This window comes from Artibeus jamaicensis, unplaced genomic scaffold (assembly GCF_021234435.1).
Source record: "Artibeus jamaicensis isolate MK-2021 breed Jamaican fruit bat unplaced genomic scaffold, CSHL_Jam_final contig_685, whole genome shotgun sequence".
Lineage (NCBI taxonomy): Eukaryota > Metazoa > Chordata > Mammalia > Chiroptera > Phyllostomidae > Artibeus > Artibeus jamaicensis.
The window spans coordinates 17235082-17254672 of record NW_026521924.1 but is presented as its reverse complement, the minus strand read 5'-3'; the positions used below and the strand labels follow the sequence as shown (position 1 = coordinate 17254672).

General features: G+C 46.1%; 1 protein-coding gene across 3 annotated transcripts; it reads left to right on the top strand.

Moving 5' to 3' along the window:
* The first annotated feature begins 4009 nt into the window (after positions 1-4009).
* AHCY (adenosylhomocysteinase) lies at positions 4010-19333 on the top strand. Of its 3 annotated transcripts, none has more exons than XM_037164526.2 (10): positions 4010-4147; positions 8115-8305; positions 9659-9734; positions 11091-11240; positions 12331-12443; positions 12898-13105; positions 13197-13284; positions 13392-13509; positions 14299-14493; positions 18421-19333. In XM_037164526.2, exons 1-10 carry the CDS (start codon positions 4120-4122, stop codon positions 18550-18552), a joined length of 1299 nt encoding a protein of 432 aa, XP_037020421.1. In that variant the 5' UTR covers positions 4010-4119; the 3' UTR covers positions 18553-19333. The 3 variants fall into 3 exon arrangements, with proteins under 3 accessions (XP_037020421.1, XP_037020422.1, XP_037020420.2); XM_037164527.2 differs by lacking the exon at positions 4010-4147 and adding an exon at positions 4449-4503; XM_037164525.2 differs by lacking the exon at positions 4010-4147 and adding an exon at positions 7638-7735.
* Positions 19334-19591: the final 258 nt, after the last annotated feature.

Here is a 19591-nt window from a genome sequence, read left to right as displayed (position 1 = left end):
TGGAATACTCAATGGCATCAAGATGTTAATTCTTCCCAAAATTATTTATAGATTAACAGAATTTCAGTAAAAATTCTAAAAAGCTTTTTTCCACCTTAGAACTTTACAAAGTGACTCCAAAATTATATAGATGTGCAAACATCTAAGCTAGCCAAGACATTCTTGAAGAAGACAAGGTGAGGGGGCTTCCCCTACCAGATATCAAGATCTGTTATAAAGCTATAACAAATAATCTATCACAGTGATGGCACTATAGGTCCCCAGGGGAAAGATGTGCTATTCAATAAGTGGTGCTTCTCCATATGGGAAAAAAATAGAATTCCTACCTTATACCACATGTATATTTTAATTATAAAACTTTGGGATGACAATATAAGAGAAATTCTTTATGACCTTGGAATATACAGATTTTCTAAAACCAGACAAAACTTCCATTAACTCTAAGGGAAAAGACTGATAAATCTGACTATATTAAACCTAAGGATTTCACTCTGACCAGTGTGGCTCAGTTGGTTGGGTATCATCCTGCAAAGTGAAAAGTTGCTGGTTTGATTATTGGTCAGTGCACCTGCCTGGGTTGTAGGTATAGTTCCTGGTCCGGGTGAGTACAAGAGGCAACTGAATGATGTTTTTCTCTCACGGTGAAATTTCTCTCCCTCTTCTTCTCCCTCCCTCCCCTTCTATCTAAAAATAAATAAATAAAATATTTAAAATATAAAACTAATTTTTTAAAAAGTAAGAATTTCTATTTATCAAAAACAACATGGCTCTTAATGGTGTGACTTGGTTGGTGTGTCGTCCCATACACCAACAGGTTGCAGGTTTGATTCCTGGTCAGGACACGTATCTAGGTCGCTGGTTCAATCCCCAGTTAGGGAGCCTACAAGAGGTAACCAATCGATGTTTCTCTCATACTTCCATATTCTCTCTCTCTCTCTCTCAAATAATAGCAATGAAAGAAATCTCAGGTGAAGGTTAAAAAAAACACATTAAGAATGTGAGAAGACAAACCACAGACCTGGAGAAGATATTTGCAATATATATAATTAGCAAGGGACTAGTATACAGAATAGGTAAAGAATTCCTATTATCTGAAAAAGAAAAAGCAAACCATCTATCTTTAAATGAGTAGACATGAATGGAACTTTTACAGAGAAAGAATCCCAGGTGGGGAGAACATCGACAAGAAAATCTCAGATATTCCACACAGCAACATTTTTACCGATATGTCCCCTAGAGCAAGGATTATACAGGAAAAAATAAACAAATGGGATCTCATCAAAATAAAAAGCTTCTGCATGGCCAAAGAAAACAGTATTAAATTAAAAAGACAACCAACTGTATGGGAAAACATATTTGCCAATGATACCTCAGACAAAGGTTTAATCTCCAAAATATACAAAGAACTTACACGACTCCACTCTAGGAAGACATCGAACCCAATTAAAAAATGGGAAAAGGACTTGAACAGACACTTCTCCAAAGAGGACATACAGAATATCCAGAGACACATGAAGAGATGCTCAATATCGTTAGCTATCAGAGAGATGCAAATTAAAACCACAATGAGATACCACTTTACACCAGTCAGGATGGCTATCATAAACAAAGCAACAAACAACAAATGTTGGAGAGGTTGTGGGGAAAAGGGGTCCTTAGTTCACTGTTGGTGGGATTGCAGACTGGTACAATCATTATGGAAAACAGTATGGAATTTTCTCAGAAAAATAAAAATCGACCTGCCTTTTGACCCAGCAATTCCACTGCTAGGATTATATCCCAAGAATCCTAAAACATCAATTTCAAAGAACCTATGCACCACAATGTTCATAGCAGCACAATTTATAATAGCCAAGAGTTGGAAGCAACCTAGGTGCCCGTCAGTAAATGAATGGATCAAAAAATTATGGTACATATACACAATGGAATTCTATGCAGCAGAGAGAAAGAAGGAGCTACTACCCTTTGCAACAACATGGATGGAACTGGAAAGCATTATGCTGAGTGAAATAGGCCAGGCATTGAAGGACAAATACCATATGATCTCACCTTTAACAGGAAGCTAAATAACAAAATAAATAAGCAAATAGAATAAAAACAAAGACACTAAAATAGAGAACAAGTGGGCAGCGACCAGAGGGGAGAGGGAAGGGAATTTAAGGGGAAAAACGGGGAGGGATTTTGAAGAGCAAATATGAAAGACACAGGGATGAGGACTGTGGGCGGGGGGAATGGGAGGGAGGTGGGGAGACTGGGGGGGGGGGGGGCTGGGATGGGAGAAATTGACAAAAAAAACTGTACTTGAAAAATAACTAAATAAATTTTTAAAAAATTAAAAAAAAAAAGGTGAAGGGACTGAGAAGTACAAATCGACTGTAACAAGAGTCCTGGGGATATAAAGTACAGCATAGGGAATATAGTCACTAATGGTTATATTGTAATGGCTACGTATGGGGCCAGGTGGGTGCTTAAAGTATGAGGTGGACCATGCTATGGAGTGCATGACTTTATAACCACTATGCTGTGCATCTGAAACTAATGCATAATGTTATTGAACATAGACTGTAATTGAAAAATTAAAAAGTAAGAACTATATGTCTGGGTAACAGACACACTAAAAAAAAAAAGAATCCCAGGTGGGTTATAACATATAAATAGATGTTCAACCTCATTAGTAGTCAAAGCAATGCAAATTAAAACCACAATAAGGTATCATTTCACACCTTCCAGATTGACCCAAAATAAATACAAATTTGATAATTGGAAGTGTTGGTAAGGGCATAAAACAAGAATTTTTATCACTGTTGGTGAGCATGTGGATGATTCAACCATAGCGAGAGTTTCATATTACCTAGTTAAGTTGGAGATGAGCATATCCGTTCAAGCAACTCGACTACTATATATATATATACAAAATGTTAGAGCAGTATTCTCTGTAGTAGCAAAAACTGAAACAACCCGAAGTCCATCAATAATAGAACGAAGAAATAAATGGATTATACAAAAATGAAAGAGTCCACAGCTTTCAACATCTACCCAAATGACTCTCAAAAGTAACGTTGAAAGAGAAAACAAGTTGCAGAAGAATAGATACAGTATAATTTCATTTACAAAAAGGCAAAAAACAGTCAAACTAAACAAGGTATTGTTTAGTGATGGTGAAATGATTACGACAAAATTCACTGTAGCGATAACTCCAGGGTTAGGGAGGAGCATGTGATTGAGAAGGGAAACAGGTGGCACCTGGGGTGAGACAACGTTTTATTGCATGAACGCCTGAATCACCTGGATATATGTGGTTACAACAGCCATAAGAGTGGGTGAGACGGCCCAGGAAGATAGAGCAGAATAAGAGGAAAAGGGAACATGAACACTTGAAGGCGCCAGTGAAGGAGGAAGTTGCTAAGGCCTGTTAAGGAATCCTATGAACGATGGGAGGAGGGGTTGGAGAGTGGGAAGCCAAGGGCACATAGGTGGGTCAGGATGCAGGCCAAAGCACATCTGTTGGATTCAGCCTATACAGTATACCATTTATTTAAAGGTTTTAAGCACAAAAATTCTACGAAGCATTTAATGACTTAAACACATGTAGTAAAAGTATAAAAACGCATACAAACTTACCTAAACTAGGGATAATGGTTAGGTCGGAAGAGAGTGGAAGGTCTGTAATTCTAGCTAGTTGACAAATTGCTAATTACCATATAATCTGTGTGGTAGATATCATTCCGCACATTTCACAGATGAGGAAATTGAGGCTCAGGGAAGTGAACTGGTTCTAATTTCAATTCCACTCGGTTTTGACATCTAATTCACTGCCCAACGAAAGAACGGCCCCTCCTTCGCTCTCAGGCTCCGTTCCTGACCCACGTGGGATAAAAACCTGCTATCTTCACTGCACAGATCGAAGTTCAGCACTTAGTCCCGCCCTTGTGCGTTGGGCCCCGCCCCGGAGGGCTCAATCCTAGCGGGATCATGAATATGCAAACAGTGGAAGATATTTAAAGGCGCGGGCACCAGACGCAGACCTCTCACCGTCGCAGCCCGCCCTGTTCCGATACCCAGTCTGAAGCCCGGCCCCCTTCGCCTGTGTCTATCACTCTTTGCGGAGTAGCAGTCAGCATGTCGGACAAATTGCCCTACAAAGTCGGTGAGTTCCAGGATATGCAGCAGGTCATTTCTGGTCTGTGCACCTTGGGGCCTCTGGGGCAGAGGCCGCGGAGATAAGGCGGGGGGCTCCAGACCCCTGGAACCGTTTGACTGGGCGCGATCCCGGCTGCGAGAGGCTGCCTGGGGTTTGGAGTTTTTGGGTTACGTTCTGCTGGTCCCTTTAGGCTGCCACGGACTACAAATCCCGGCATCTCTCGCGATGCCCTGTGCAGCGGCGCGGACTGCGGATCCGCTAAGCGCCGGCGTATTTTGCGTAGAAGTCTTTGGGGCAGTCTGGGAGTGCTCACCTGGCGGCAGAGTGGGACCGCTGGCATGTGTCAGAACCTGCACTACGAGGTCTGGAAGCAACTTCCGGGGTCTGGATTGGCCTCTTGGCCACCTGGGTGGTCCTGGACAAGATCTGGTCCTTCTCTGAGCCTCCTACAGGGAAGGCGAGGGCACTGGAGCCCCAAAAGGCCGGTGAGGAAAGGCTTGGAGAGCGAGCCCAAGGCCGCCACTGGTCCGTTCGCGAGGGACTTTAGGCTTCTTACTCAACCTCTGGGGTCACCCGCCTGGAAAACAGGGACAGTCCTGTAGAGAATCTGGGAGAAAATTTGGAAAAATTTTTAAGTGGTTAGAAAAATCCTTCCTGCTGTCCTATGGATTGAAGCCGATGTACATTATGATAGTTTACGTTAATTGGGCATTTACTGGGGGCCAGGCTCCACCTTCTACCTTTATTCAAGATTAATTCATTTTATTCTCTTCTTCATTTTATGGTAAGTATACCGAGACATAGGCAATAAAGGTAACTTGTTCACAATCTTACAGCTGGGTCGAGGTGGAGAAATATATGAACCCAGGCCCTGTAGGCCTCTGAGTATGCTTTTTCACCAGTGTATATTTGTGAACACACTTGGAACAACACTAATGAAGTTTCAGCAAAAACCGGTTCAGGCTGGTTAGTAAGTTTTAAAGTAAATTCAAGACAACCTTAAACCTGAAGTAAGGCATCAGCATTTATGGAGCACTTGTGTATCTGGTGATTTGCATGTATTTACAGAATAATCTTGAAGAGGTGAATTTTATCCCATTATACTATACAGATTAAGAAGCTGAGGCTTTAATGGGAAGTGATTTGCAGAGATTCTGTGAAATACAGTTGATCCTTGTACAACGCAGGTCCACATATATGCAGTTTTCAATAAATACACAGTTGGCCCTTTATGTTTTTGGGTTTCACATTCATGGTATGTTCCATCAGTAGTTGGTGGAATCTGCCCATGCAGAGGGCCAACTGAATGCATTATTCTATGCCATTTTATATGAGGGACTTGAGCATCCATGGATTTTGGTATCTACATGGATGGGTCCTGGAACCAATCCTTGATGGATACCAAGGGATGACTGAAGTTTGGGGGGAGTCAGAAGTAATACCCAGATTTTTGGCTGAGCAGGGTCATTGTCTCTAACCCCCCTGCATTGTTCAAGGGTCAATTGTAATAACTTATCAGTAGTAGCTCATGAAGTAGTGGCCAGAGCAGACTGTTGTCCCCATTTTGTGGATGATGAAATTGAAGCCCAGAAAGGTTAAGTCGGGGTCACATTAGTGGCAGAGTTGGAATAGAGGCTATGAAGAGAATGATGATGGGTCAGGGTTGAGGACATCAAGTTGGTGGGAGGAAAGAAGGCTGCATGCGGAAGTGAGGTAGCTTGGCTGGATAGGGTTGGAGGGAGGAATCCCCCATTGAGGAGGGATACTGTGCCAGACTTTGCCCATATGACATCTTTAATCCTTAGGACTCGGCAAGGTTCGGGATAATTATTCCCACTTTACAGATGGAGAAAGTGAGGCTCAGAGAGGATCTTGCTATTCCTCTTGGCTTGTCCAGCACAGGTGTTCCTGCAACTTTTTCAAGTCTTCAACTCCTTCGGGACCAAAAGCCCTAGAGCTTTGAGTACCAGACCTCCTGTGCCCTCAGGGTTGAAGGATCCATGGAAAAACTGGAGCTGGCAGTTACCATGAGGGGAGTGGAGTTATTTTTAGCTAGAGGGATAGATGGTGATGGAGGGGGGTGGAGCTTAGCAGGGTAGGACAGCAGCCATTGTCCACTACTGCTGGGCCCCTCTCAGGAGCTTAGGGAAGGCCTCTGGCTCTAGCTCTTCCTGGCCACCAGTCTCACTTCTGCCACTGACTGGCTGTGGAACCTGGAGCAAACCCCTCTCCAGGTCCTTTCCTCATTGGTAAATGTTGCAAGTTGTACTCGGTTTAGATTTGTTTCTTTTTTGCCACCCCTGTATTGTGCCAGTCCCTTTCATGGACTTTCTCTTATTCAGTCCTAATAACAGATATGGTCAATAAACATTTGATGACTGCTTCTGTGCCAGGCCCTGCTGGGCACTGGACATACAAAGGTGACTCAAGGATGAGGTTGGGACAGACTTGTACACATGTAGTATTATTGTCCCCATTTTATAAGCAAGGAGTCCTGTCCACTTCTGTCTCCACAGCCACCACCCCAGTTTCTGGTCAACCTCCTCACAGGTCTTCCTGGGTCTCTTGCTCCATAGATACATGCAGCAGACAAAAGGGTCTTTTGAAAAGACAAACTAGTCATGATATTGTACAGTACTTCCCTTTAAAATTCTGTAGTCTTCTCACGTTACTGGGAATAAAATCCCGACTTACCCTGCTCCCTCTACTAGAGTCACCCTGGTTCACTCTGTTCCTCCAGCAGGAATATACCAAGTTCTTTCCTATTTCCAGGTTTTTCTGAGCACCTACTATGTGCCAAGTCTGTAGTAGGTGCTTGGGGAAGAGCCATCCAGGCTAAGAAAACTGCTTGAGTTAAAGCCCTGAGGTGGGAATGAGCTTAGCTTGTCCGAAGGCCACCAGTAAGCAGATCCTTGTGGCTAAACAGCAAGGAGGGGGGAAAAGAAAGTGGGGAGGTGGGTGGACAAGCTCGGCAGTCATGTGGGTAGGGCCTGTGGGTAGGGCCTTGAGGCCAAGTGAGAAGTTGGGATTTTATTCATGGGTTAGGGGAAACCATTGGAGGTTTGTTTTTCACTTGCGCAGAAGGGTGGAGGCGACATAGTGTAAATTTTATAAAGCTCATAGTAGTATCCTCTTTTCCTGCCTGAGAAGTTGGACAAATTTGAGACATTAGGGTAGCAAATACAAGCCAAAATAAAACTTCATTACTAATAACATTGGAGCCAGAGGATGTAGATTTGTGTCAAAGTCTAATGATTCTGCTAATTGAACCCCAAAATTCAGTTACACATCCATTCAGGTGAGGTGGGCCTGGGTAGGTCTCTGTGGAAGAACATGCTTCCTGCAGGCACGGTGGCTGGTGCTTATTTGCTAAAGAAGGGAGAGATGAACTGATCATGCCCAATTTATTCCTCCCAAGTTTACTAGTCAGACAAGTCACTCCACCTCCCTTGGGACAGAGAGGAGCCAAGAGTGTCACTTACACGGATGAGTTCTCTCCATGTGGAAACAATCAGGAGTGGGGCAGAAGCATTTTCATACCTTTAAGGAGATCAAAGAACTGTGCTGAATCCAGGGTATTAAGTAATGTCACTTGTAAGTGTTGAAGTCAGCAAGAGTGATAATGTGGAAGATGGATGGACAGCTAGAACTAAAGTTGTTAGGGAATGAGGAGGTTGGTAGGTGGCAGCAGAAGGGGTAGTGGGAAGTGTGTGTGTGTATGTATGTGTATGCTGATAGCTTTTTTCAAGGGGGTACTTACCTGTGTTATTTACATGTACCTGTGTGATTCTTTGATCAAATGTGTTCTCCCAGAAGACTGAGCTGAGGTTAGCTAGGGATCGATCATGTCTTTCTATTTTGACTGCCTCAGCTCCACAAATCCTTGTTGAATGAGTGAGTCAGTGACTAGATTGCTCAGCCTGGTTGATGGGGTGAGCTGCTCATGGAACTGCCGTCCATCTTGCCTCTGCAGCTGACATCAGCCTGGCCTCTTGGGGACGCAAGGCCCTGGACATCGCGGAGAACGAGATGCCGGGCCTGATGCGCATGCGGGAGATGTACTCGGCTTCCAAGCCACTGAAGGGCGCCCGCATCGCTGGCTGCCTGCACATGACTGTTGAGACAGCTGTCCTCATTGAGACCCTCATCGCCCTGGGTGCTGAGGTGAGGCATGCAGCTGTTCTATGCAAAGTGGGAAATCCAGTGTGGTGCCCCCTCAGGCCCAGCTGGGGCGTCCAGCCTTGTCACAGTGTTGTCAATTTTTTTGTGGTTATTGCTGTGCAAATTCTTTTTCTGACTGGGAAGATAGCATCTAACTGCCCTCAATTCACATCCTTCTTTTTAAAAATTAAAAAAAAATTTTACTCATTTATCTTTAGATGGGAAGGAGAGAGGGAGAGAAATATCAGTGTATGGTTGCCTCTCGTGCATCCCCTGCTGGGACCTGGCCTGCAACCCAGGCATGTTTCCTGACTGGGAATCGAACCTCCATCCCTTAGTTTGCAGGCCTGCGCTCAATCCACTGAGCTACACTAGCCAGGGTCAATTCACATCCTCCTGATTGAAGAGCTCTGTTGGGAAAAATTCAGGCCCAGTGTCCAATTGAGTCATGAAAGAATTTGTTCTCATTGGCCCTCCTAGGGTTGTGTGCCTGCCCTGGCCCAGTCCTGGTCGCCAGAAGTATGGTGTTCTAATTGGTTCAGCCTGGGTCATGTGTGCATGATTGACAACTCTTCTAAACTCTTTAGGAGTTTCCGAACTAGATACCTTCCTAAAGAGGGCAGGGCGTATCAGCAAAAACCAACTAACAGACTACATTAGAGTTCAGTCCTAGGACCTCTTTCTTTTCAACATTTAAACTCTTGGTGTTCTGATTTTATGGTTTTAAATTCTATCTACATGGTGATGACTCCCAGAAAAATGTACCAGCCTAGACTTCTCCCCAGAACTCCAGACTTTCATATTCAGTAGCTAATGTGTTATATCCACTAGGAGATCTAATAGACTTACCAACCTCAGCATGTCCAAACAGATTCATGATTTCATAGGCCACTTCCCACCCCCTTTCTGCAGTCTTTCCCACATAAGCAAATGGAAATGAAGCCTTCCAGGTTTTCTTATTTCAAGAACCTGGGGTCATCATTGACTCTTCTTTCTTTCTCACTCCCACAACTAATCCTGCAGCAAATCTGGTCAGCTTAGCCATCAAAATACACCCATTATCACCTCCACTGCTGTTACATCTCTAGTCTGGCCTCTTACAACAGCTTCTTCACCTGTCTCCTTGCTTCCTTGTGAGCCTGTTCTCCATAGCACCAGAGTAATGTTTTACAGCATAAGTTGGGCCTTGTCAGTGCTTTGGCATCCATTCATTCACCAGGGCCCCTACTCTGTGTTTGCAGAGCTGACTGGGCCTACATCACAAGCCTGTCACCTCTAGCATCAGAGCTTTTCCTTATCCTTGTCTAGTGACCCTAGTGCTTCTGTGACCACAGTCTGTCTTGCTGGCTCTTCTAGGTGCAGTGGTCCAGCTGCAACATCTTCTCCACCCAGGACCATGCAGCAGCTGCCATTGCCAAGGCTGGCATTCCAGGTGGGTCCTGCTTGCTGCTGGGGTAGGGGTTTTGCTTCTCCATGTTTCCTTCACTTACTCCTACAGTGTCAAGACTTCCTGCCACTACAGTGGCACAGGGGAGGAGTCATGGCCACATAATCCTAACCTAATGACCCATAGGAAAGAGCTGTTTTGTAGTGCTGTCATCTAATTCTATGGGAGGTGCCTATTGTCCCAGCTTAAGTCATGTGATCAACAAGGGCAGAATTTCATGGTTGGGAACCACTTGGTGTGGAGGAGGGGAAGTTCCTATAAAAAAGGAAGTGGGTCTGTTTCCAAAAGAATTGGAGAGGACTACTGGTCAGAAAAAGAGCCCCTGAGGTTCATTGCCTGGGGTCTGATGGTGTAGGGGCTGGGGAATGACCAAAACTAGGAGGAATAACTTTCATAAGCTGCTGGAGAAATTGGCATGTGTTTTCCTGGGCCTGTGGAGGGGAGTGGTTAGATGGTGATTAAGTAGGACATTCATTAGTCCTAACTAGCCTCGGGTGGAAAGGAAAGGGTCCGGAGGATCCGTCCAGAGACTTACTAGAGCTGGATAGGTATGTCTCCCATTTCTCAGCCTTTGGTTGGGCTCCATGGCCCTTTTCTGGGAAATGCTTTGTTTTGAAGACTATCATCTGTCCCCGTTAGGCAGAGGGATAGCCCTCCCTGCTTGGCTGGTGGCCTTTGCTCACAAGAGGTTCATGCGAGCCCTAAATACATGTCCTAGTCATACCATGTGATGGGAGGAGCCTGAACTGGCAGTAATGTCTGGCACAGAGAAAGTGATCCATACATAGTAGCTGTTAGTAGTAATTTTTTGTCCAGACTTTGCCTGAGACCACTTACCACAGAGACTGTGGAGCCCTCAGGTCATTTCGGTGCAGAACAGTCTGTAGATCTTGCCTTGTGGGTCCCCCTGAGTTTGCCACCCTGCCTCTGCAGCACCCGGTCCCAGCATTTTGAGTTGGAACCTGGTCAGTGGGTTGATGCTCCAGTCCTTGGGGCCCAGACAGAAGGGGATAGGAAAGTAAATAATTATTTCCAGTTACCTATATCTGGCCTCCATCCCACTTAATTCATACTGTTTTCCCCATTCACAGATGAGAAAACTGAGGCTCAGAGAGGTGAAGGGGTGATTTGCCCAAAGTCATGCAGGTGGCAAGTGCAGAGGCAGGATTTGAATTTAGATCTCTCTGGTTCCCAGTTGTGTTCTTACTACTGCTGAGTCCTTGGAGGGGCTGGAGGTGGCTGGGCATGGGAATTAGGGAGGAGGTAGTATTGGCCCAGGTAGTTTCCCTGAAGCAGGTACCAGTGAGGAAGGCAGACCCTGATGTGCCACTCACCCCCTAGTATATGCCTGGAAGGGTGAAACAGATGAAGAATACCTGTGGTGCATTGAGCAGACTTTGTACTTCAAGGATGGGCCTCTCAACATGATTCTGGACGATGGCGGTGACCTCACCAACCTCATCCACACCAAGTACCCACAGCTCTTGTCAGGTGAGTAGGGTGGATGGGTAGGCTGGGTGTTGGCAGTGTAGATGGAGCCCGCTTGCCCATGAGAATGCAGCAGGCCTGGCAGGATTCCCAGCACCTCAAGCAGCAGATTCTGTGAAAGACAGGAGAATGGCAGGTCCCTGCAGGCATGCTGGGGCCTGGCCTCCTGACTTCTGATGGTGTGGGACCCGGATGGCAGGGTGGGGGCAGGGGGCCTGGCTGAGATGGTGGTTCAAGAGGAAGCATAAGTCAGGGCTGGGAATGAGTCAGCTTTGTTAAAACCAGTGCAGGGAGGAAAGTGGGGTGAAGGAGGCAGTGAGTGCAAAGGCCCTAAGGCAAGAAAGGACTGACTCAGGAAACAGGAAGCCAGCATAGTATTTTCCTTCAGTGAAAGGGAGCATTATAGGATGTGGCTGGAACTTTAGTGAAGGCCAGATGTATGAGTACTTAATAGGTTAAAAGCATTTGGCTTGAGCCTTGGCTGGTGTGACTCAGTTGGTGGGAGCATCATCCTGTAGACCAAATGGTCGCAGGTTCGATTCCAGTCAGGGCACATACCCAGGTTGCAGGTTCAATCCCTGGTCAGGGTACATATGAGAAGACAACCAATTGATGTTTCTCTCTCCCCCTGTTCCTCCCTCTCTGAAAACAATGAAAAATTGTCCTCGAGTGAGGCTAAATAAATAAAGAATTTGGCCTGATCTTGAGAGCAAAGAGAAATAATTGGAGGGTTTAGAAAATATTTCTCTGAAAATGTACATGTTCAAAACGCCTGCTGTGTGGAGGATGGGTTGTGGCTGGGAGGTCAGGCGAGTGGTGACGGTAGCAGGGACTAGGGCAGTGGCGGTGGGGTGGAGAGTTCAGTGGTGGGGAAGTTTGGGAGTGTCCTGGCGATGGATGATTGTGTGGACTGTGGTATCAGTCACAGATATGAACCCAGAAAGAGGAGTGGCTTTAGGAGGCAAAGATGAGGGATTTGGGTGAGTTAAGGTATAGGCTCTTGGGGCTTCATTCCAGAAGGTCCCTCTCCCCTGGCCAGCCCCTTGGGCAGCCCCTTCCTGGCCTGAGGCTCACCCCTTCCCCTTGTGTTCAGGCATCCGAGGTATCTCTGAGGAAACCACAACGGGGGTCCACAACCTATACAAGATGATGGCTAATGGGATCCTGAAGGTTCCTGCCATCAACGTCAATGACTCCGTCACAAAGGTGAGCCAGTGGGGCAATGACAGTTCTGATCGTTGGCTCTCAGTGAGCTCAGGAGTAGGCCCCAGAGGAAGGACCCCCCCGGAAGGCTTCAGGCTAGGGACTTGAAGGTTCATTTAAGGAGAGGAAGGAGATTGTAGACTGAGGGTAATTAGTATATTAAAGAGGAGAAGAACTATACAGTAAGAACTAAGCATTAAGAACTTTAAAGTGAAGCAGATTCTCTTACTGGGCAGTCTCTCCTAGTAATTGATCCTGAAGAAGACTTCAGGACCATCAGAGAAAGCCTAGCAAGGTCTTGGGGCTGATTAGGGTGAGAAGCATATGAGGACATTGGCTGGTGGGAAGAAGTCATAGATGATCAGCACAAGGCCCATCAGGCCTAGGTGCTAGGAGAGGGTCTGAGACCCCAGGGCCTTGCCTGTCCCCATCGTCCCCTTGCTCCCTCTTTTTCCAGAGCAAATTTGACAACCTCTATGGCTGCCGGGAGTCCCTCATGGATGGCATCAAGCGGGCCACGGACGTGATGATTGCGGGCAAGGTGGCAGTGGTAGCAGGATATGGCGACGTGGGCAAGGGTTGTGCTCAGGCTCTGAGGGGTTTTGGGGCCCGAGTCATCATCACCGAGATTGACCCCATCAACGCACTGCAGGCTGCCATGGAGGGTATGATAGGGTAAGGGATGGCTGTTAGCCATTGGGACTAGAGGAAGGGCAAGGCCACCCTGGATGACCCATGGCCACTGTCTCTGCACAGGCTATGAAGTGACCACTATGGACGAGGCCTGTCGGGAGGGCAACATCTTTGTCACCACCACAGGCTGCATTGACATCGTCCTTGGCAGGTAGGTGCCAGGTCGGGGTTCCTGGGGAGTGAGGGAAGGGGTTGGCTTGGGGCTGCTCTTTGTCCCTTTATCCCTGACAGTCTCCAATGGGTTTGGGCTTCCCATAGACACTTTGAGCAGATGAAGGATGACGCCATTGTGTGTAACATTGGACATTTTGATGTGGAAATTGATGTCAAATGGCTGAATGAGAATGCTGTGGAGAAAGTGAACATCAAGCCTCAGGTGAGAAGCCCCAGCCCTTCCAGCAGGGAGGGCAGATGGAGGGGTGAAGGGGTCATGCTTATGGGCTGGCCACCAAGGGAGGGCAGATGAGGAGGCTCTGGCAACCTGGGCAGCAGGATGGGGGGAAGAGGGCTTGGTTTCAGGGTCACTTAAATCAGAATCTGGGAGGCCAAGGCATCCTTTTTTTTTAAAGGTCCTGAGATGATTATGACGTGCAGCCAAGGTTTAGCGCCACTGCATTCAACTTACTAAGCATGGTGTTTGAGAACATGGGCTCTGTCCTCAGGCTCAGATTGCAGCTACTTCTTAGTATGTGACTGCAGACAAGTTTAACCCTTTAAATTTTTATTTTTTTATTTGCGAAGTGGGGATAATAATGGTACTTAAGTCATTGTGCTGTTACTAGTTGTCTGTATATGCATACATATAGGTATAGTTATATGTATGCTGTTAGCCCAGGGCACGTGGCAATAATAATAATAATGGCAATAACAACATGAGCTTAATACTTACTGAGTACCTGATATATGCCAAGCTGTGTGTCAAGTACCTTACAATTCTCTTTAAATTCTCACAGCAGACCTGTGAGATTTGTAGCTTGATAAATACTGTCTGTTACTGAGTGTGCCAGGGCCTATGCTGGAGGTTATTCTAGGGCAGTCCAGGCCCTTCACAGGTGCTGTTGGAAGCAGGGAGGGAAGCCTGCCGGACAAGAGAGTAGGATGACACAGGGGTGGACACTGGGAGCACTGCCCTACCAGCCCTCAGTGCTGCTCTACCCACCTGCAGGTGGATCGCTACCGGCTAAAGAATGGGCGCCGCATCATCCTGCTGGCCGAGGGCCGGCTGGTCAACCTGGGCTGTGCGATGGGGCATCCCAGCTTCGTGATGAGCAACTCCTTCACCAACCAGGTGCTGGCCCAGATTGAACTGTGGACCCATCCAGACAAGTACCCTGTTGGGGTCCACTTCCTACCCAAGAAGGTGGGTACTGACCTCCGACCCCGGCTCACCACAGAGGATTTGCCACAGCTCACCTCTCTATCCTCTTAGAGATCCTCACAGGGTATTCTGCAGAGCAGAAATCATTCTTTTCATTTAATAGCGGAGGAAACTCATGCCTAAGATAGGGGAATGACTCCCAGAGTGGCTGGACTGGGTGGTGAGAGGAGCCTGGGCTTGGTAGGGAGACACACCCCTGTTTGAATCTCAGCCTTACCACTTAGAGGCTGTTTAACTGGGGCAAGTTAATTTCTTTGACACTTATTTTCACCTCTCCCTCCTTTAAGGATTGCGAGGGTTTCCTTAGATTGGGGGTCACAAACCCACAGGCCTACAGGGATTGGGCAGGTGAGTGAGTGAACTGGGGTTGGTGGGGGACAAATAGAAGAGCACATGCTCCAGGAAGGGGTTCACTAACCGTCAATAACCTGGAACCCAGGCCCATTGGACCAGGGCTCCTGACATTTCAAGAGAAGCCAGATACTAAGATCTTTGTATGAAATACTCAATTTTTAAATATAGGCAACTTATTACAGTTTTAAAAAATATCCAGGTGGGTCAATTTGGATATGTCTGTAAGCCATATGCAGTTTGCAAGCTGTAGGACTGTGGCCTTGGAATAAGATACCACTAACACACTGAGCACGGCACCTGACATACTCTGGGTGTGTGGTCAGGGTAACCATGACAGAAGGTCTTCTGACATCAAACCCAGTCCTCTTTCTAACACCCCATACAAGGTGCACATTCCCAAGGATCAGAATTGCTGTGTTTTAGTCCTGACTTTTTTTTTCTGCCAGTGTCATGGGTGAATGTGGCTTTGCCACATAGCCTCTCTGGGCCTTTCTCTATCAGCTAAATTGTAAGAGTAGCTCTTAGTCTCTAGGGTAGAGGCTGTGATGGAATCTCCATTACTACTCCTCTCACCCCTTGAAAGACTGGTCCTGCAAAGTGAAATAGGAAGAGGCCCAGTGTCCTCTCAAGGCCTGAGCCATCTGTCCCCAGAGCCAGCCCACTCCTTTCCCCCTAGTTTTCCTTGGACACTTCCCCTGGACCAGATATTTTACCCATAAGGGCCCAAGGGCTGTCCTGTTCTGTGCAGCCTGCGGGTGCCCAGCCTTGCTGTGGGTTAAAAAAGTCTCATTTGACCTCCAACTGATCCCACCTGGAGGAAAGATGGCTGTGGACATGGTGAGAAATTGGACAAGCCTTTGAAATGAGGTCAGTATTAGAAGTAATAAGGCAAAGATCTCATTTCCCACCCCAGGACATGGCCCCCATCCTTCCTTCCTTTATCGAAAGCAAGACATGGGTACGGGACAAGATACCCCACCCTTTGTTCATGCCTCACATTGTGATATGTGGGCCAGGGATTAGGTACCTTGGTTAATAATGACAGAATAGTCATCATTTATTAAGCTATCAACTTGCACCAAGGAGTCTATCATTGATTGATCTTCATAATGGCCATGAGAGGTCCATCCTACAAATGAGGAAGCTAAGGTTCAGAGATTGACTTGCTCCCACAGCTGTCAAGTATTGGACCAGGAGTAGAAGCTCACTCTACTGTCTGTCCAAGTTGTTCACCATTATGATACCCTGCCTTTTGAGTGTGGGTACAGAGAGAAGGAAGAAGTGTGTTCAGGGCTAGGCCAGGCCAAGATAAAGGAGGATTTGATGCATACTCCAGGAATTGGAGACCTTCATTCTGCCTCCAGGACTAACATGAACATGGGCCTGGTCTCTGCTCATATTTTTGTTGGCCTCTCCCCAGTTTCTTCATCTGTTAAAAAGAAGAATAAATCCTGCCTTCCTCAGGAGTATTTGTGAGAGTCTAATGAGACAGTGGATGTGAAACCACTTGGAAATGTAAAAGTTTTGGGGGCTGGGCTGTGGTCCAAGGCTGTTGTATCATCATAGGATAGAACCTGGGGCATCAGAGATAGAGACCCCACCCAAAGCCAGAAACTTAGAAAATGAGACATCCCCCCCCCCCCCCCCCACACACACACATTTGACCCTTTTCTAAGTGTAAATGCTTTCCCTTTTCAGACCCCTTTTATGCATTTCAGGACTGGTCAGACTTAGAAATTGGCTTTATCTAACTTCAGCCTCTGTGCTCGTTGGTTTCTATTCCATCTTTTCAAAGCTGCCTTGGAGGCCATAAGATGCTGAAGACAAGTTTGGGGGTTTGGGAATCATAGCTCTGCGGGTAACTAGCAGTGTGCTCTTGGGCAAGTCATTTTACCTTTCTGAGCCTTGATTTCTACATTTGTAAAAGTAGGATGGCAATTTTTTTAGTAGTCAGGATCCTTTTGGTGGCAATCAGTAGATAGAAACCCTGTTTAAACTGGTGTGTTATCTATTGCTAGACAACAATTTAACCCCAAAATTTATGGCTTAAAACAATAAACATTTACTATTTAAGTCTGTGTGGGTAAGGAGTTTGAGAGCACTTTGGTGGGGTGGTTCTGACTTGAGGTTTTCCATGAGGTTGCATTCGTCTGAAGGCCAGACTGGGGCTGGAAGAACCACTTCACTGTTGGCAGGAGATCTTAGTTCCTTGCTACAAGGGTATCTCCGTAGGACTGGTGAAGTGTCCTCATGAGATAGCAGCTGGCCTTTCCCCAGAATAAGTGGTCCAGGAAAGGAAAGAAGGTAGTTGCAGTGTTTTTTAGGACCTAGTCTCCAAGTCACACACCATTACTTCTGCTTTATTCTGTTCATTAGAAGTGAGTCACTCAAGGGGTGAAGAATTAGGCTCTACCTCTTGAAGGAAGGAATATTACAAATTTCTAGGCAAAGAAGTTAAGAGCATATTTTAAAACAACCACAACTAATTTAATCTGAAGATAAACTCTCTTGGCTATACAGGGTTGGGCAAAAGTAGGTTTACATTTGTTTGTATGGAAAATAATTCAGTAATTAATAATACAAGAATAAGTGTGTTTCGTGTACTCACGACTGTAAACCTGCTTTTGTCCCACACTATATAAAGGAGGAGTCCAAGATTCAGAGAGTGGGCCTAGGGCTTCAGTGTTTATTGGAGCTCTGTGTTTCTGTCTCTTACTCTTTTTCTTTAAACATTCATTTCACTTGTCAAATAGACTTAATATTAGCAAGCTGAGACTCATACCCTCTCAGTTTAGGAATCCCAGTGAAATTAGACTCTGTCTCCTCCTGCTATGAAAACTGCTCTGGCCCTGGGTGGTGTGGCTCAGTGGATTGAGTTTTGACTTGCAAACCAATAGGAAACTGCTTCGATTCCCAGTCAGGGCACATGCCTGGGTTGCAGGCCAGGTCCCCAGTTGGGGGCATGCAAGAGGCAACTAATCAATGTTTTTCTTCCTGTCTTTCTCTTTCCATTCCTTTCTCTCTAAAAATTAATAAATAAAATCTTCCCTGGCTGGTGTGGCTCAGTGGAATGAGCACTGGCTTGAGAACTGAAAGGCTGCGGGTTCGATTCCCCATGAGGGCATATGCCTGGGTTACAGGCCAAGCCCCCAGATGGGGATGTGCAAGAGGCAACTAATTGATGTTTCTCTCCTCTTTCTCCCTCCAGTCCCTTCTCCCTAAAATATAAATAAAATCTAAAGTAACTAAATAAATCTTCTTTAAGAAAAGAAAAATGTCCTAGCTTCTTGGGTTGGTGGAAGGTGAGAAAGGAAATGTAATTGATGGTCCCCCCAGGGTTAATTGGAGGGGAGGGTGTAGAATGACTCCATCTTGAGGAAGAGGACAGTCAAAACCAACGTATCTGCTGAGGCTGACTGAGGACAGGATGAGGTAATATGTGTAACACACGGCATATTCCTCAACAGAACAGTTCTTACCTCTATTGGCAGCTGGTTGCAGGTAAGGGGTCCAGAGCACGGTCCTGATACCAGGTCTCCCTGTGTTTCTCCCCAGCTGGACGAAGCAGTGGCTGAAGCTCATCTGAGCAAGCTGAACGTGAAGCTGACCAAGCTGACTGAGAAGCAGGCCCAGTACCTGGGCATGCCCCGTGATGGCCCCTTCAAGCCAGATCACTACCGCTACTGAGGATCAGGCCTGCCCTTTCTGCCTTCTAGCTGCTCTCCTTGCCCAGGTCCCACCTCTCCTCCCCAAGAGCAAATGGCACCAACTTTGAGAATGGTTTGTTAATGTCCCCCATTGACTCCTTGGGGCTGGTCACTCAGTCTTGGCCTCTGCTACATCCCTCATACTGTTCCATGTGTGGCAGGGGGAATTGAGATGTCCCTCTTCAAGCCCTGGTCACTGTGATATACATGGGAACCAAGGGCTCAGGGGTTTTGGAACTGCTCACTCAGTCTTTCCTTAGGCTGGGAGTTGGAAGTGGTGGTCACAACGCCCGTGCACTTTACTGCCTCTTACCTGGCCTTTGGATGTTGTACCCACATTCTTGGTTTACAGGTTCACTGGCTCTGCAGCCCATGATGAGAAAGAGTTGTATCAGTGTGCAGGGAGGAACTGTTGGAGTTTGAATGCTCCTGAAAATCTGGCTTAGTGCTGGGCGTTCTCTTAAACCTCAGAACAATGAGGTTGGTACTTTCAGTCCCTATTTTACAGGGGTTATAAAATATACTGTTATGGGATAGCCAAGAAGGGATAAGAGAAGTGACAGCCAGAGGTTGCGAGGGGCCAAAGAATCTTAAAAGCAGGCATAGATCTGCCACTACTTTGTAATGGTTCCTATCACAACCCTGGATCAAAAAGAGATTAATTTGGTTTGTAATGTTTATTTGTATAATGCTTATAATGTTTGAGCAGGAAGATAACTAAATAAAAATGTTGGTGCCTAAAAGAAGTTTGAGCCTTTATTATAGATAATCCACTGCCAGCAATGTCAGCCATGAGCAAGGGGCAGTATTTGTATGCTGATGAAGATAAGGGGTGTGGAGTTATAAGGGCTGCAGGCAAACCCTTGGGCCTGGAAGGATGGGTAGAGGGAAGAAAACTCTTACCTCTTTAGGCTAGTCTCTTGTAAACAGCTGTTTTTAACCCAATCTAAGACTGTCATTTAACAGGTGAATTTAATCCTTTATATTTATTATAACTCCTATTTGCATTTATTTTCTCT

Bases quoted from the DNA above. Each gene is read 5' to 3' on its own strand.
- AHCY (XM_037164526.2), top strand. From the start codon at position 4,120: ATGTCGGACAAATTGCCCTACAAAGTCG. The intron at 11,241-12,330 runs GTGAGTAGGGTG...CCTTGTGTTCAG, and splicing joins GTACCCACAGCTCTTGTCAG to GCATCCGAGGTATCTCTGAG. The intron at 12,444-12,897 runs GTGAGCCAGTGG...CTCTTTTTCCAG, and splicing joins TCAATGACTCCGTCACAAAG to AGCAAATTTGACAACCTCTA.